Source organism: Cuculus canorus, chromosome 7 (assembly GCF_017976375.1).
Source record: "Cuculus canorus isolate bCucCan1 chromosome 7, bCucCan1.pri, whole genome shotgun sequence".
Taxonomy (NCBI): Eukaryota; Metazoa; Chordata; class Aves; order Cuculiformes; family Cuculidae; genus Cuculus; species Cuculus canorus.
The window spans coordinates 26,963,377-26,981,820 of record NC_071407.1 but is presented as its reverse complement, the minus strand read 5'-3'; the positions used below and the strand labels follow the sequence as shown (position 1 = coordinate 26,981,820).

At 37.4% G+C, this 18,444-nt stretch overlaps 1 protein-coding gene across 3 annotated transcripts in view; it reads right to left on the bottom strand.

Moving 5' to 3' along the window:
• NRG3 (neuregulin 3) overlaps window positions 1–18,444 on the bottom strand; it is a 396,810-nt gene that overhangs the window by 116,875 nt on the left and 261,491 nt on the right. For all 3 annotated transcript variants that reach the window (XM_054071994.1, XM_054071993.1, XM_054071995.1), the window contains exon 3: window positions 1,945–2,018. In XM_054071994.1, the coding sequence (XP_053927969.1) occupies window positions 1,945–2,018 (74 nt within the window). The remainder of the gene's footprint in view (window positions 1–1,944; window positions 2,019–18,444) is intronic.

Here is an 18,444-nt window from a genome sequence, read left to right as displayed (position 1 = left end):
AGAGCACTCATTTGAGTGTTCAACTTCTGAACGTTAAGCCTCACATTTAAAAACAATTGCTTCTTTCTGAAGCCACCTCCAAACTCACTCTTCAGTGTCCTTCAGCAGTTCTCTTCCTAATCTAAACACACATTCAACCACAAAGCTGAGTTTTTGCAAAGCAACACGAGAGCCTTTGGAGATGATCACATTATGCTTGACTACCGCATCAAATACTTTTTACACTTCTCAGGTTATGCAAATAGCAAATATTTCTGTCACTCAGCACTAACAATCAACATGGTCTTCATTTTTTCCTCTCCAGGAGGAAGATAAATACATTATTGATTTAATTCCTGAGCAAGATGTTCATGTAGTCACTGTCCAGCTGCACCAGAAAGCTTCTAAATCCCCCTTTCAGGCAAGACATACTTAGAACATGTGCATATGCACATACGAACACAGAGATAGATCACGCTACGCCAACACACAGAAATGTACCTGAGCAGCTTCTTTCCTCTTTTCAGTACAGAGGAGGATTAAATATTAGTTAAACTTCAAGACTCCCTGGTAAAGTATCTAACTCATGTTAATTTTAATTATATTGGAAGAGGGGCCAATGTCTCCTGCTTTTATATATTCTAAATAATGTAACTCTAAACAATGCAGTGGGTGAGTAAGGATTTCCCAAGTAAAGAGAAACAGGTTTGTGAAACCACCACAATGCTGCAAAGGAACAAGGCCAATACTGTCTTCAGTTTATAAACATTGTAGGTTTTTGATGTTGTTAGATACAGTTTGCTCTGTAAGTCTTTTATTGGCTTTGTATTATCTATCAATTTCAGCTCTACTCTTGAGAGAGTAAAGCTTGAATTCCCTATCATAACCAAGTCAGATAGTTACCACCTCATCCTGTCCTTAATTGATTGTTCTTTCCCCCCACTTTTAGGACACAAAGTGCCTTTTTCCTGATGTATACACAATTTCTGTCATTACATATGCACATACAACTTGGCAGAGGTAAAATCTGCCTATTCATTACAGGCTCCGCACTTTACCATTAAAGGTCAAGCAAACGGAAAAGCTAAACCAAATTGAAAGCAAACTACAATGGGAGCTATGCAACACAGAGAAATACAAAACAACAGGTAACTTTGGCAACAGGATTTCACATGGAAAAGCACAAGAAAACAAACAGCGAGCACCAAAAAAAGACTGGAACAAGCATTATTCTTCAAAAAAACACAAACAAACCAACTCAAATTAAATTTTAAAGAGTACCCAAAACCAGACTTAACACAGTTTCCAGGCATAAGAACAAAAAAAAGAGGTTGGATATGACCCTTTGTTGTATGTCACTTCATTTAAAAAAATAACATAAACAACATTAATTAGTAAATGGATTCACTTCCAAGAAATTCATCTTGGACAACATTTTTAATAGCTTTTAGTCCACCGAATTTAAGCAGGACAACAGTGGAGTAGGAGACCATATGTGCAAAATGTAAGAGTGAAAAAAGTAAAAAAAAAAGAGTTTTGTGTAAACTGTCCTTGCATACTTCCACGGAGCTTAGTGTCTCTGCAGTGCCAGAAAATTTGTTTTCTTTTGAATGAACCACTTTGCAACCTATATTTGATTTCCTTTCAGATTATGTAGTTTTATTTCTTTATTCTTGAGTGCAAAGTAGAGAAACATGAATATTCTGGCTTTAAGCAGGGACAGAATTATTCCAAATCACATGGAATCAAGTCCTGTAATGGCCTGTCCTGTTGCTGCAACAGATCTTTAATAGGAACAGAGACTGGAGGATGTGTTTTTATCCTACCAGCAAAAGCAACACCGTTGTCTACACACAGCTGCAGTGGTTCATAATGTAATTTCCGTGACTAGGCAAAGGGTCATCTCGCATGGCAAGAATAGCCTCCAGCATGGATTAAAAAAAATAAGAAAAACATTTGACGTACTTGGATCTGACAAGATCGAGTCGGTTTTCGGCAAAAATTGGTCACAGCGGACTCCTTGGTAGCCCTCTTTGCACCTGAGAAAAAGGGGATAAATGACAAACATACGCATGCGGTAGTAAAAGGTTAATTTCAAGGTAGCAAAATCAACTGAAATTCTCCCTGCTGATGCTGCGAGGGACTTGCATATTTACAGTTATTTCAATTATTAAGGAAGCAAAGTTATCACTGAAACACAACGGAAGCATGTCAAATTATTTGTATTTCAAAAAGTTCCCCTTAAACTCATAGTTTATAAACTATGAAAAGGAAAATCATTTAAGCTTAAGTCCTCTTTTAAACAGCATTTCACTGAAACAATGAAAGAAAAATCCTCTATAAAATAGTTGTAATAGAATAAACTCATTATGTTACACAAAGCTTCATAAAGCTTCTGTACTGTACAAACCATCAGATGAACACCTTGTTGATCTCTGGCTGTGTGAATAAGCAGTCAACACCTATGTCGTCATTGCTTTTAAGACTCTTTTCTACTGTTTAAAAAATAACACGATTAAGCATGATAGACAATGTTAGACATTGTAAGTGGACAATGTTAGATACCTGTGGGATTAGATTTAAGGGCACATAAACCAGAATACTCTCCTGCCTTTAGAGACAAGAATTGGCTTGGACTGAAATTCTAATACTATTATTTATCTTGAAAGCTTATTTTGAAGAAATTCCATTAACTGCAATTGGAGTGTTTTCAGAAATCTCATTTCAACTAAGCGTATCAGAATCAGACCTTTAATTATTTATTCACCAAGCAGTTTTTTCAGACAAAAGTGATGGACACTTTAATTATAGATGATAGCAACAGAGATTCCTTGTCTCCCAAAGCTCTTGCACATCATATAAACAATATGCTTAAATCAGCATCATCACATTTATTAGGATTGACAACTGCAGCTTCAATGATTTGATAACGTCAGGAGCAAAAGTTGATGGCCTCTTCACAATGTTTCTACTCAGGCTTCTTCTGAAAGTTGCCTTTTAAAATGCTTTTTTTTTTTTAATAAATTAATGCTTCAGTGAGAAATGCACCTCACTAGCATGGGTTCAGGGAATAGTAAGCACATTTGAGGGCAAATATGCAAGTTACAAGAATTCCTATCAGACGCAAAAAATGTAGTTAAAATACACAATATAAAAAAGATTTTAAACCCCATATAGTTAGTATTTCAAAACCTCTCTTTTGGCCATTTTCCCTGATGGATACTTAGCGCTACTTTGGACATCAGCTTCTTACCAGTACTTGCCCATCTATAAAATGAATGACTGTGGAAAAACTGAATTAAGATCCTATGACAGCGGTCATAAGTTATCAGTCAAGGAAAAAAATGCTGTATTTTTTTACATGCAGAATATTCAATTAAAATTGTCCACTAGTCAGAAAACCTATAGAAGTCTCCATATACGCTGACACTGCTGCACACACTTTTGCCTCTGATTATGAAATATCAGAAGTTGCCTCACATCAAACAGAAACTCTTCTCCTCAGTCTTGAGGAGAGTTGGTAGACCTCATTTCAAAGCTTAAGAACAACCTGCAGGGGTGGGGATAATCTTGTCTGTGCATTAGCATTTTTCTATTAACTTTTTGACACGCATTTGTACCTGCCTCAGTTATTATTACAGACATAAAATTTGCTGTGCTAAACTGTTGGTCTGCAAGTTATAATTCAACAAGTGAAAACTTTGATGCTGCATGTGAGGAGCCACAGAGAAGTCTCCTAGAAGTGATGTACAAAACGTTCATCAGCAAAGATTCATTAAGGTTGGAAAAGACCTCTAAGCTCATCTGGTCCGACCATTAGTCCACCACCACCGTGCCTACTAAAATATGTCCCCAAGTGCCATGTCTACATGTGTTTTGAACACCTCCAGGGATGAAGACTCCAAGGCTTCCCTGGGTAGCCTCTTCCAATGCTTCACCACTCTTTCAGTATTTTTTTTCTAATATCCAGTGTGTGAATATGCATCAGCTGGCAGAGCAATGCTACAAGTCCTGTCACATTAGCAGGAGCAAAACCTTCTCTTCCTCTCTTGTGGCCAGTGGAGCACATCTGAACCAGAAGCTCTGCTGCCTTCCTTTCTTATCACTCTGTTCTTTACAGAACAGAATAGGAACTTTGAACTATCTCACTTTACAGCTGAGAAACAGTTTGCACCATTTATTCCAGCTGTTAGTGGTCCAGGTAATTAAATTTGGTCCAGCTTACTAACTGCTCATGCCAGAACTCAAGGAGAGAAATTTTGCTACTATGAGCTGCTAAAGAACATTCAGGGGTCTCTACTCCAATCCTACCATGTTAGGGACCATTTCAAACATCAGCCTTACAGTTTAAGAAAATATTTTTTGTATCTTGCAAAAATGGGGAAAGATGCTGTGGATATTTTCATCTTCCATTTAATGTTGTTTGCAAAGGCTCCATTTTATCAGGTGCTAATGGAAAAGCTGCTGATACAGTTGGTGGTATCAAAAACAATCAAATGGGAGACTCTTTTAACTAGTAAAGTACTCAGTACAAGATTCTACCTAAGATGTGTTTCTATGTCTTTCTCTTCCTGACTTTGTGAGAGCAATGGGTTGGAACAGAGTAAGTGTTAGTATAGTATAGTACAGTATACTATGTGTAGCATACTAGTGTAGTATACTATGACAGTCACTTAGATTTACAACTTCTCATTTGTAAAACTCAGCATTCCTGGTACCTGACTGAATCACACGCTGCCACAACTATGCTACACAGCCTGGAGATAATGATGAGGATGGATTTCTTCTCTTAAAATGTATTGGCTCTCATCAAACTATTATTTTCATCCTTTCTTTATCACGCACACAGTGCTGCTTTTCTCCATCACCATGAAACTGGCACATACACTGCTGATTGACTGATCTGGATGAATCTAAAGTTACATTTTCACTTACCTGCACACTTCAATGAACATGCTACAAGAGGAATTTATTTTTATTACTTTCAAATTTAGTACAGAGGTGGCTGATATATCAAAGAATAGATGCAGTATTTCAATTTAATAAAATAGACTTACACTAAGATAACAACTAATATGGACACACAGCTTGTGTTTTAAGTTAACTTTTTCAGCAAAGATAAAAACTAAGTCTTCTACTTTCATTAACAAATTATACTTGAAATCCGTAAGACAACAAACAATAGCAATAACTGCTCTGCCGATATCACACCAAAGTTTCAATCTTTGCAATTAAGTCTTGTGAAACTGAAGTCTGGTAGAATATACGTTTGATGGTTTTAATGTTACAATATGATAAAAGCTGATCATGTTGTGGCATCTGCACCTGTCCTAAACAGGCAGACGTGATAGTTGTACCCATGATACCTGACATGCACACATGCTGCTAAATGGCTTCACACCTCTAAGGAGAAAAAAAAGAAAAAAAAAGAAGCACACACAACCCACCACAAAAACCCTATTAAAACAGCACTGTTTTGTCACATACAATAGTTCAGGTAATTTCAATATGCAGGGTGAATGATCACATTCATATTAATGAATGTATTAAAAAAGCAGTGAGCAATCAGGGAAATCTTGAGAAAAGCTCTGATGCAGCCAGCTTTTTAAGAAATGATTGCTTGATTATATGAAAAGCAGAAGTTTATTAGAGATGCTTTTTAGAAAAGGAAAAATACAATGACATGGCTTGTAGTGAAGCAAAACCTCCAATCTGCATAGAATCATTACGGTTGGAAAAGACCTCCCAAGATAATCCAGTCCAAACATCAGCTCAACACCACTGTGCCCACTAGACCATGTCATAAAGCGTCATATCTACAGGCTTTTTGAACATTTCCAGGGATGGTGACTCCACCACTGCCCTGGGAAGTCTGTTCCAATACTTCCTCACTCTTTCAGTAAAGAAATTTTTCGTAATATTCAGTCTAAACTTTCCCTGATGCAACTTGAGGCCATTTTCTTTCATCCTATTGCTAGTTACTTGTGAGAAGAGATCAGCACCAACCTCACTACAATCTCTTCTCAGGGAATTGTAGAGGGCAATGAAGTCTCCCCTCAGCCTTCTCTTCTCCAGACTAAACAGCCCCAGTTCCCTCAACTGCTCCCCATAACCCTTGTGCTCCAGACCCCGCACCAGCTTTGTTGCCCTCCTCTGGACATACTCCAGCCACTTCCAGACATCCTTCTTGTACTGAGTGGCCCAAAACTGAATGCAGTATTTGAGGTGTGGCACGTGGGACTCCCACAGGAGAGGATGGAAAGGACAGTGTAAGCTCCATTTCAGCACTAGAAGTTACTTCTGTGCTGAAGCGCTGCACTGTAAAAGCAGGGTCAGGCACACGCTTAAGTGGAGACCACAGTGAAGAGCTCTATAAATAGTGTTAATTACAGCCTCCTTGCAAAACTAATATGAAAACCAGAATTACGTATCTTGCAATCAGATTTTCACCAAAATAACCATATCAGTCCAGGCTCTAGAACAAAAATATTAACAAGACTGTATGAATGGAATGATTTAAATTCGTCTGATCAAATGGTACTAAAAGAGAATCTCAGGTAAAGCTCATCTGCAGCTGTTACAACACTTGCAAGCACCACATCCCTAAATGACATCTACTAAATTCAACTCAGATTATTTTATCGTGTGTTCTTCACATCTTTCAGTAGTAATCCACTTTCTCTAGATTATGGATTTTTAAGGTCACCAAAGACAAACTGCATTGTGCATCACACTTCATGGAGCTGCCTACAACATCCCTTCTGTGAAAAACTTACATGCAGCAACACATTTCTCACTCATGGTGAGAAGCCTTTTTTTCTTTCTAGAACATATTTGCACTTAAGTATTAAAAAGTACGCAGACTGTTTATTCAATCCTTTTGTGCCCATTTTTAATGTTAAATAGTATTAATACATATACGTTCTCCTTAAAGGGGTCACAGACATTTCTCAGAATTCAAACCCTCTGGAGCCAAGGGAGATTTCAAAGAGATGACCAAACCACACGTGTGAATAACACAGCATCCCAAATCCCTGGATTTCAGATGGGACACACCAATAAAAAAAATAAGGTGTGGGCAGTGGGTGTAGCAAATTGCATGTTAAGCAAAGCTGAAGAATAATATACATTTAAAGATATTAGAACCTACTTAGGAGAGTTAGGGACAGACATAGAAGGACTACAGCCAAGAAGCCATTATCATCACAGTTTATATTTTTCCAAAATACTTCCACGTAGAGCTCCATATCCCTATTCAACTGAAATATTCAAGTTCTCAAGAGACGTAATTTACAGAAGACGGGAGAGAGTGGCACCAGCAAACTGCAGAGGCTATGAAATATGGTAATGCTATTCATCTCCATCTTTCCTCCTTCCCTACGATACTGCTTACCTGTTTGAATTCGGAATAATTATTTTCCTTCCCTAAATATGATGATCACTTTACCTTTGACCATGTGAAGAAACATGCATAAAATAGTTTCTCCACAAAGTCCAGAATTTGACAACCATAAGATATAGGAATTCCTCTGAAATGCAAATTTTGAAAATGGCATTTGGAACCTCAGTGACCGACTACAGCACAAGAAAAAGCTGTAATACTATACACCAGGAAAACAAGCGTATCCTAGGCCAGAAGTGATCTGTGACATTTAACAGGTATGTCTTAATAGTGTACTGCCCAGAAAATGAACTTATATGAACATATAATCCTATTCTAACATCATAAAAAGCAGTAATCCAATTTGAAAAATGGAACTAACAATGCCTATGAAAAATGAAAGTTAATTTTTGCAGATTATACAGACCAACACATTTTTTTCTTCCACTAGTAAAAGCTATAAAATGACAGCCTCAAAAATGTCATTAATTAGAATGAACCATCTCATAGTTTCACTGCATCAGTCGCAAATTATCTTCTCATGACACCACTTACGGGCACTGTATTGACGATCAGGTGCCAGTGAAAGTACATTCTGTTTCCTTTATCTGTTCTCAGAGAGAAGAATCAAAGAGTACAATAAAGAAATATTCCAATGGTCTACACATTCTGATCAAGTACTTATTTTCACACAAAGAATACAATACACTTTACCGTGGATTAGAGAGCCAGTTATGAAATAAATACCCAGCAGCAAGCCATGACACCACATAGGCCACCGCACCGTCTCACAGTCTAGCCTGAAATACTCTGTAAATAATGACAAATAATTCCTCTGCTCCACAGACCAGGTAAATAAAGATTTCTGTGCCTGAAACTAGAATGACCTTATCTGGAATCAATGTAAATTTATATTTATTATTGTGACTGTTACTAGGTGAAGATTTTACTCACAAGGGAAGAAAAAAGTAATCTTAGCAGCGAGGGCCAGGCAGGTTGTCTTGTCATTCAACACATAGAGCTTGACATAAGAAGCAGAAAACTAGCTTCCTAGGTTCAACAGATTAGACCACTGAATCACAATTTAGATTATTTCTCAATTGATACCATGCTCAAAGCCAGACATGAAATAAACCGTTCATGAAAATCAATAGTTTGCTGGTCAGGCACTCGCCTGAGAAGAGATTCACATTCAGTTTTTGGTGTGAAAAAGAAGCATCAAAGCCTTGAAATCAGGTTTTCTATATCCCAGAAACATCCTGATCACTTGATTATTACCTGCACTTATTACCTGTTCTAGAAAGAACTGCTCTTATGGGTCACAGCTACAAAACCGAGTTGTTGCCCAGATTTAGATAATGCAACTTTAAACTAATTTGTCGACTCCTATGTTTTGGGCTCCTTTGGAGAAACTAAAGGGGGCACTTCAGTAAAATCTGAATTCTCTAAATCCTCTGTAGGAACCATTAAACTAAATGAGGCTTTTAGCATTTAAAAAGGAGTTAAGTGGATTTGACTTAAATGCCTCATCCAAAGTTATGCAGGAAAAACTGAATTATCATTCCTCTCCTGATGGTTTTACTCCCTTGTCTTTCATAAAAGGTAGGTCAGAAGAAGAAATGAAAATTAACAAGAGGTGTTAGTAAAGCCATTCAGACCTATAGCAGCACCTGAACTAACAAACATTTACAACCCCTCAACATCAAACCATTATTTATTTTACTATTATTTTTATTTGAAGGTGTTCCCTTAAAAAAAAGTTTCACACACCTAATGAACGGAAAAAGCTCATACAAAATTGTTATACAGTGGTTATAGGCTTCAAAATTCACTTAGAACTCAGGTTAGGTATTATATGCAAAGATATAAATGTCACAGAATCATCAAATGGTTTGGCTTGGAATAGACCATTAAGATCATGCTAAGGGCAGGGACACCTCCCACCGGATCAGGTTGCTCAAAGCCCCATCCAACCTGGCCTTGAACACCTCCAGGGATGGGGCAGCCATAGCTTCCATGGGCAACCTGTGCCAGTGTCTCACCACCCTCACAGGAAAACGTCTCTTCCTAATACCTAATCTTAATCTCCCCTTTTTCAGTAAAACCATTACCACCTGTCCTGTCACTACGCCCTCTGATCATCTCCTTGGCTTTCTTTTAGGCCCTAAATACCACTGATAGTTACTTGGTGTCAAATTCCCTTGTGGCATATCCACATGCAGGGAGTCAACATTTCACACGAATACAACCGGTTTTAGGATAAGAATTTCACAGGATAAGAATTATTCTTCCATGATACATCTGGATATGAATATAATGCACAACAATGTGAAGTGGAAGCTTAGGGATTAACTATAATTTAGTTTCAAACTATAGACTAAAAAATGTTTTGCATTTAGATTTTTATTGTAACAAGCACATGAGAATTAGAAAAGGGTTCACTTACGAGTCAGCAACAGGCAGCTAGAACATAGTTGTGTTTCAAATCCCGCCGAGTTGTGTATAATCTTGTTTGCGGAAGACACTGGGATCTAGGCAGACCCACTTATGCTGCTTGTCCACTCAACATCAATGTATTCGTTTAAAACCACATAAAACAGCCAGATGCCTAACTTCAGTGCTGAATGGAGCCTGACAAGGACTTTCCATCTCTGGGCTACTGCCACATCTATTATGCATGTCAAATCTTGCTATACAGCTTCAAAGACAGAAAATGAAAATATACCTCTTGGCTGTGATGGAGCTAGGATGAATTCCACCATTCCAAGCAATGAATTCCTCTCCTGTCCTCTATAGTTCATTATCCATCATATATTTTAAGTACAAAATATCTAGTTTTGGAGTTGTTTCCTTTTAGCTAAAGAACAATCTTTAAGTAAGACAGTATTTAGGAACTATCAAACCCAAGTGCATTGGGGTGACTAGAGAACAGACATCATAACGATCATCTAGCTTGTTCAGTATCAACAAAACCAAAATCTTTTTTCCTCCATTCTTAGCTTCATATTATAGAGCAGTACTCTATCGTGCTGGAGAAAAATTCAAATCTGATAGAACTGCACCACTCTCCTGCAAAAAACATGGCTAGAAATACAATCACACTATAGACTGAACTAGGCAAAAGCAGTTACCAGAAATAAGCAGGGGGAGTGAGACTGACCAGCACTTACATGCCAAAAATAACCCTTCTGTAGAAGAAATCTAAGAATCCTTGTGAAGTACTGCCAATGTTCAGCTCTTCTCACATTCCCATGGAAAGGAAGATAAAAGGGGTAAAGATGCAACACTGTCTTCTGAAATTAAGACTACTGTTAAACAAAATGATAGAAACCCCAAATAACTGACTAGAGCAGGGTATGGAGGAGCACTTCACATAAGATATCAGTACCTGGAAAAATCTGTCTGAAAAGACCAAAATTTGAATAGGCTTAATCAATCATAGAATCATCTGGTTGGGAAAGACCTTTTGGATCATCGAGTCCAACCATTCCTATCTGCCACTAAACTATGTCCCTGAACACCTTTAAGATTTGGGGTTTTTTTTAATCTTTAGCTTTTGTTACTTTATATTAATGCTAAAATAAAGGAACTTACAGTCTGTGCTGCATAAATTGGGTCCTGAGTGCCAATGTTAGCTTTAAGATCTGCAAATGCTAGGTTAAATTCAGTAGAGGTGGGCAAATGTTTAACGAGACCTTTCAGAAGCGATTCTGCAAGCGACTGTACTTCAGATCTGCAATTTCAACATTGTCTTTTGCTTTTTGAAGGAAGATTTTAACGCTGACCTATACTAGGAGCAAGTGGCCTGTTCATTCCAATTGTTCAATGCAAGTTCATCCCATATATCCATACTTTACCAACTTACCGTACTAACATTTTGACCAGCCCCAAGCATGGCACAATGCAACAAAACTTTCCCTGCCCCAATGCTTTGTTTTTCAGATTTAACTCAACAGAAAGATCAACACAGACTTCCCTAGCCTATGCTGCACTGTTAAAAAAAAAAAAAAAAATTAATAATTCCTCCTCCTTAATAACAAACTTCAATCTGTAAACCACAAAAGCACTAGAAACTGTCTCCAAATATCACCTAATATACAAAATGTTTAATCAACAAACTGAGCAATCATTTCTCTGCTATTTTGGATGTAAGCAACCAGAAAAACTGAAAAGCTTTGATTAGGTTTTTCTACAATATACCTCTGCTGTGTGATAAATGATTTACTATGGATGATAACTGAATATGGTCTTTCATTATGTACGGCATTTATCAGCTATGAGAAAGCTTTTGAGTAAGTGGAAAGTGATTTCATACCCTATTCAAAGCCTCATGCAGCTAAGGCACAGACGAAAGCCACGTTCAATACTTGAAAAAACAAACGAAAATGAGACCTTTGCTTTACATATGCCCACCAAAGATTACCACCTTTATAAAAGCTCTTCAAAACTTGTTGAAAACATCTTTCAGGAACTGCAGTTAGGCAGGAAAAAAAAAAAAAAGTCTGAAAATCAATATAGAAAGGATTAAAAGACTTAAGATTTATAGACGCTATCAGTATCAGGTGTTCAGTAGGAACCTACCTGACCTTCAAGTGGCCATTTGTTAAAGGTGGCAATTGTAACAATAAAGGAGGCAATTCTAAAAAGAGGTGCAAACTCACTTGTACGTAGTAACAGGTTTGCTGGATCTGTTTCTTTTCCCAGTTTCCTCCCTACACGTTATAAGCTCAACATTAAATTCTTTTGCTTCCAGCTACTTAATGAAAATATCAGTTATGGATTTCTTTCAAAAACTTTCAAATGTTTTTTGTTTTGTTTCACTGAGTATCTCCTAATCTAAAACACAGCCAAAAATACTCAGAGAAATGCTATTTCCTTTTTCAAGCCCAAGCTGGAAGTACAGTGGATTCTTTGCTTATCATAAAAAAAAGTCATGCAAGACTTCCAGTCCAGCTCTGCCGATACAAATACATTTGTCAAGTTTCAGCAAAACTTCTAATTCATTTATTTTGGACAAATTTTAAAATATACATAGGAACTCAGATGTTTGTCTAGTAATAATATCTGTATGGAATAATGTGGTCACACTGTTATAAACAGCTCAAAGCTGCGTTGAGCCAATGCTTACCCACAGAATGCCTCTGCCAGGCACTCAAAAATTCTCACAAATTCAGTGAGGTATTTGGTACCTGTTTTAATACTTGGTTTGGGAAGAATAATTGAAGCCACTCTAGAGGTGTCAGTTAAACTTTCTTCAACTACTCACAGATGGTCCACACAAATGATGCCCTCTCACTTTATGTCAGGAAATAAACATGCCTCTGCTGCTGTGTTTTATATGATCAGCACACATTGCCTTTTATAGATAAGAACAATTTGACATATAATGTAATTACATATCAAAAGTCAAATAGAGAAACATTTTCAAAATAACTCTTCCTTAGCATATTTAGTATAATTTAGAATCCAGAAAATGAATCGTGTTAAAATTCAAGCAAGCCATTTTCCTGGAGATATTTAAAGTTGCTAACTGAAAAACTCCAAATCTTTAAATTTGCCCTATTATACAGAAAGATTTAGTAACAAGTCTTGGGTAGAATGATTTTTTTTTTCTTCTGAAGAGACAACTATATCTACTGCAGTGACATTATGGCATATGTAGATTTAGCATAAAACTAGCAGCTAAAGCTCTCCTGCTGATGGATCAGCTGCTTACCAGCCCGCAAAAAGTATTTGGGTCATTTGACTAAATCTAGTGAATTTAACTCCTACAGAAGGCAGGAAGGTGCTGCTTTTGTCACATTACAGCACCTACTGCAGCTGGCAATCCACCAGTGTAAAGCTTCAAAACAGGCTCGGAAGACTTGAGCCCAAAGTCGTTCTGAGTTTACTCAGTCTCTCCTTAGTTTGATAGCAAAAGAAAACGCCAGTAAGAGCTAACGTTGGAGAAGCACAAACCTGCAACGGCAGCAGCATCACCCACAAGAAAAGAACCCAGTTATGTCATCTTCCACATAAAACACAGGTGGACTTCCAAAAGAGCAATATGGTAAGACTCTTACTACACAAAATAAGCAGGAAAATAAATTGAAGCTGAAATGATAAATCTAAAATAAAAAAAAAAAAATTACGTTTTACAAAATTTTATGAGAACAAGGAAAAGTCTCCGTTCTTTTTTGCACTGTGAAACCTCAACCTGAAACCTTCTTCAACAGTTTCTCATTTCTGAGTTAAAAGATCGTGCATCATTAAAAAGTACTATGATTTGAGCATTTTGTCTGTAAGTTATTAATGCAAGTTCATTAAGCTTCACCTGTCAACCTATCTGAAATTTAGTAGAGTTTGGATTAATATGTTTCAGACTACAGAAAGTGTATTAACTGCAAGAAATTCCATTTGACTACTGGCCCATCAGTGACAGCACTCATTAATTGTGGAAAACGGAAATTTTTCCAATGGCAAACGCTGACTGTTGATTTATTAACTGCAAATAATTTAATACCAGGTTACAAACTCAGCTCAAGATACATTTTTTTGCAGATCTGTTCAAAAATCTTTTAAAATTATAATTATTTCATTACTTGTTTTGAACAACTGTGGCACTTCACCTTTGCCCACCCGTTGTGGAGGGTTTGTTTACAAGACATCAAGTCTTTTAACAATACACTTGAATGCCGTTATTTGGTATACAGGATAAAACTTCTAAGGTTTTTAAAATGTACATTTCTTCAGTGTGATAAGCTGTACCAACCAAAGCCCAAGGATGTCACGATACTAAAACAATAAATAAATAAGCAAGGTAATGCTTGTTTCTTCATCTCATAAGTCTTGATTAATGATACAAAAATCAGTGAAATAGTTGGAGAGACACTGACAAACAGAAACTGTGGTTTTTTTTAAAATACATAAACGCCTTAGTTTAGGAATATGAATGACCCAGTACAATAAACCATAAATGGTTTGGGTTGGAAGGGATCATAAAGAACATCCGGTTCCAACCTCCCTGACATGGGCAGGGACACCTCCCGCTGGATTAGGTTGCTCGAAGCCCCATCCAGCCCAACCTTGAACACCTCCAGGGATGGGGCAGCCACAGCTTCTCTGGTCAATCTGCGTTAGTGCCTCACTAATCTCATGGGATAAGTTCTTCCTAATATCTCATCTAAATCTCCCTTCTTTCACCTTAAAACCATTCCTTCTCGTCCTACCCCTGTACTCCCTGATCAAAAGCCCCTCCCCAGCTTTCCTGTAGCATCCTTTAAGTACTGGAAGCTGCTCTAAGGTCTCCTGCAGCCTTCTCTTCTCTAGGCTAAACAATACCAACTTTCTCAGCCTGTCTTAAATATTGTTAACAGAAAATATTTCTAACAGGGTTTCTGAGTGGATTTCACAAATTTGTAGTGGAGATGAAAGCATGGTATTTATTTCTGATTCCAATATTTTAAACGCTATTTTTTAATATATGACCTCCTTAGCTACCCTAAACATGCGATACGTGGAAGTAGGGACAATTTCTCTATGTCAATTTTAATACTTGCCCAACATGCAAAGCAGCTTTCTGGCTGACATGATTCTCACTACTGGCTATGTGCTAACGCACAGGAATCCAAACCATGTTATTTCGTGATCACCTGTGGGAAGAAAGTAGTCTAACTAGGACATATTAATTTGCTGTCATTCCTGTAGCTTCTGCGAGAAGAGCAGCAGAAACAGAAACATTATATGAGACAAGGGAGTTCCAAAGAATTGTGTCAATATGTACACCCAGGTTAACACTGCTGCGACGATTAAGTCCTTCCTAGCAATTCAGCCCTGTAAATGCCAAACTCTCCTACATTCAGGTACATAAAGCGCTTAACTCAAGCAAATAAATGGAAGATACATATAAAATAATCATGCATTAAACGGAACAACCAGTCACAAAAAGACCTGCTATATTTGAGTTGACAATTTGCATCTCTCTTCAATACTGTTGTTAAAAGTAAGCAGCGGCATGAGAAGTTGATAACTCCAATAGGTAGCACTAATCTGCTGTGCTTGTTGCCAGAAAATACCGGTCATACACACAAGACTCTTGCTCTATTCCATTTTCAAAAAAGTGGCAGCTGAGGGCAGGAGTCGTTATGTCCCATTTAAGATCATTTTGCAGATTAGAACTAGTCTCTGACAAGATGGCCATATGAAATCTGAAGAATTGAATTTGAAGAATTCTCTTTAATTCCCAATAATAAATCAATTGAACTCAGTGATGCGTTCCTGATAATTCTTTTTGGAATACAGGTGAAAGAAAAGCGGCACAGCTCTTATTGCCACTAAAGATCGACACCAAAATTTTCTCATTATATACACTCAAAAAGAGCAGAACGGGTCGTTCTGATCTTAGTCTTTCTTATTTCCAAGGAAATAAATGCTAATGACTAAGGCCTTTACAGGGAAGAAAGCAGAGGATGTCTACTCTGCAGCTCTGCTCCAGAAGCCACAGTGCCTTCCTCCTGTGTGACCTTCAGCCGGTCACTCAACAGCATCGCCCCTCACAACACTGCCGGGATAGCAACATGGCAGGATCAGCAAAGCCTTCCCCTCAGCTGGACTTCTGTGAGGTAATATAATCAAAATCCCTGCAATAATGTTGGTAATGTCAGTTTCAAAGGTATAAAGGTAAAAAAATTAATATCCCTTTGTGATTTTCTGCAGAAAGCAGAAATCTTGCACTGTCAAACTCATTAATTCAGTATGTTTTTCTTCAGAACAAAAAAATGCGAGACTTTTAAAAAATTGAAGCTCCATTAATTAAACATGCATTAAAAATTGGTTATGAGGAAAATAAGTATTAATATGTCAAGTAACAACAAAGAAAAGCTTGACATCGCTATCCACTTTCTTGTAGGATACAAGTTCCTTTCTGGAAAGAGGATATAAAGGCTTATCGTAATTTGGAGCAGAGAACAGTAAAAAGAGAGGAAAGCCTTGCCTGCATAACCTCTGACGGGGATGATGTATTCAGACATTGTGGATATTGTGGATTATTCAGCTTGCAGAAGTCAAGTTAAACCTGAGCTAGAAATCAGTATTTTAAAGCCTCAGGTTAACATAATCTAATGCGTTGCATAAAACTAAGTACTTAGGTTTACTGTTAGTCATTCTACCATGTCAAATCCTGACTCAATTATAAAACTTGCACAGTTTAATTACAAGATAAATGCTCCAAAAAACAACCAAACAAACAAACAATCAAAACCCAACAATAAACCTAACCCTATCTTGGCTTCTAATACACAAGAAACTGACATTATTCCATTAATTTTAGAATACGTTTAATGCATTCCAAAACATATTGGTTCTACACTTCACAAACATAATAAGCATATCTGCATTCATTTTAGAAGTCAGACAAGTAAAAGACATTTTTGTGTATTCCAAATAATTCTTTTCAAGTGTCTGATCTTTTGAAGGTAATCATAAACACGAGAAAATTCTTCATCTACATCATCTACTAAAACATGTTCTTGGTTTCACATATAATAGTTCTCCCAGATATGAGATAGAAAATTATGTCTTATTTAAAGAAACTCAACGGGTAAAGATTTACAACTTAATATAAGGGCTTCTATCTCTAGAGCCATATCACAGAAAATTAAATCCATCAATCCTGAAAAATGTTTTTCTTTTTTACTTTACTTCAAATTCTAACAGCATCAGGAAAAAAGTTCCAAGCAATTAGCAGAGTTTTGCATATCTATCACTGTTAATAACCTGAGTTTAGGAATGCTACGAAAGGGAATCAATGAAATGAAAAAACAATATGGGAGCCACAAGAAAGAACTGCTTCTTTCAGCACTTTCCTGGAATTTGCTTTTGGAAGACCAAGGCCCTTCTCTGTCCCCTTTTCCCTCCATCTTTCTGTAGTTACCTTCCACCAGTTCTTTTAGTTGCGAAAAAAGAATCGTTGGCAGCAGGTTTGAAACCCTTCCCTCAATTTATTTGTTACAAACTGGATTCATTCTTATCCTCCTGTATTCTACAGGTTTAATAACCTTCCTCAAAAGCAGAATGTCCCCTGACGTGTCTCTATCACCTACACAGCCTAAACTGATCCAAAACGTCAACTCTCAAAGATGCCCTATTGAAAGAATACCATGTACGAAATGTTATCAACAAAGTCAATAGGGCACAGAAGCAGCTGTATGGGGATTAAAGCATTGGGGCATCTGGCATGAGGAGAGGCTGACAGAGCTGGCATTGTTGACTTCAAGACAAGCCTTACGTGGGATGCTGATGTGTAGAAATGCCAGATGGGGTTACTAGTGGAGACAGAGGCAGACTCTTCTTGGTGATACCCAGTGAAAAAAGAAGAGCCAATGGGAATGCACTGAAATACCAGCAACTCCATTTATACACTGAAACTCTTCTGTTTTACTGGGAGGGTGGAGAAAGACTGAGGCAGGTTGCCCAGAGTATCCATCCTTTGAGGTATTCAGAAAGTCCTGAACAACCTGCTGTAGCTGACTCTGCTTGGGAAAGGCTTGAACTAGGTTACCTGCAGAGGTGTCTGCTACCTTAACAATTCTGTGACAAATGGAAAGAGCATTTCTCTGAGAACTACGAGATTTCCCATAGTTAAAAAACAAAACCACAAAACAACTCCTCCCCAAAAAGCCCCACCACAACAAAATAGCCACAAATGCAACCCTTTCTAGAGAAGCAAAATTTACCTGAAAAACCAGAATATATCCTAAATTCCAATATAACCATTAACAATCAGCTGGCATCATAAGAGACAGATGAGAGGAAAATAAATTACCATATCTGAAAACAACATTCCCTGCTTTCTAAACGAAATGCTCTTATGAGTCATGGAAATCGATCGCACAGTCTCCTTTAGTTACTATAGAAAGATCTAAGATCTATACATAGACATTGTTTTCTCCTCTCCATGTCCCAAAGCCTGAGGTATAGTTTCATCATCTTTGCTTTAAAAGTAACTCACCCCACTTAGAGCTGTAATAGAAAGAATAAATGAAATAAGTGAAATGCCATGTGTTAGCTGATTGTATTAGTTTCATTTTTTCCCCTTTTTATAAAAA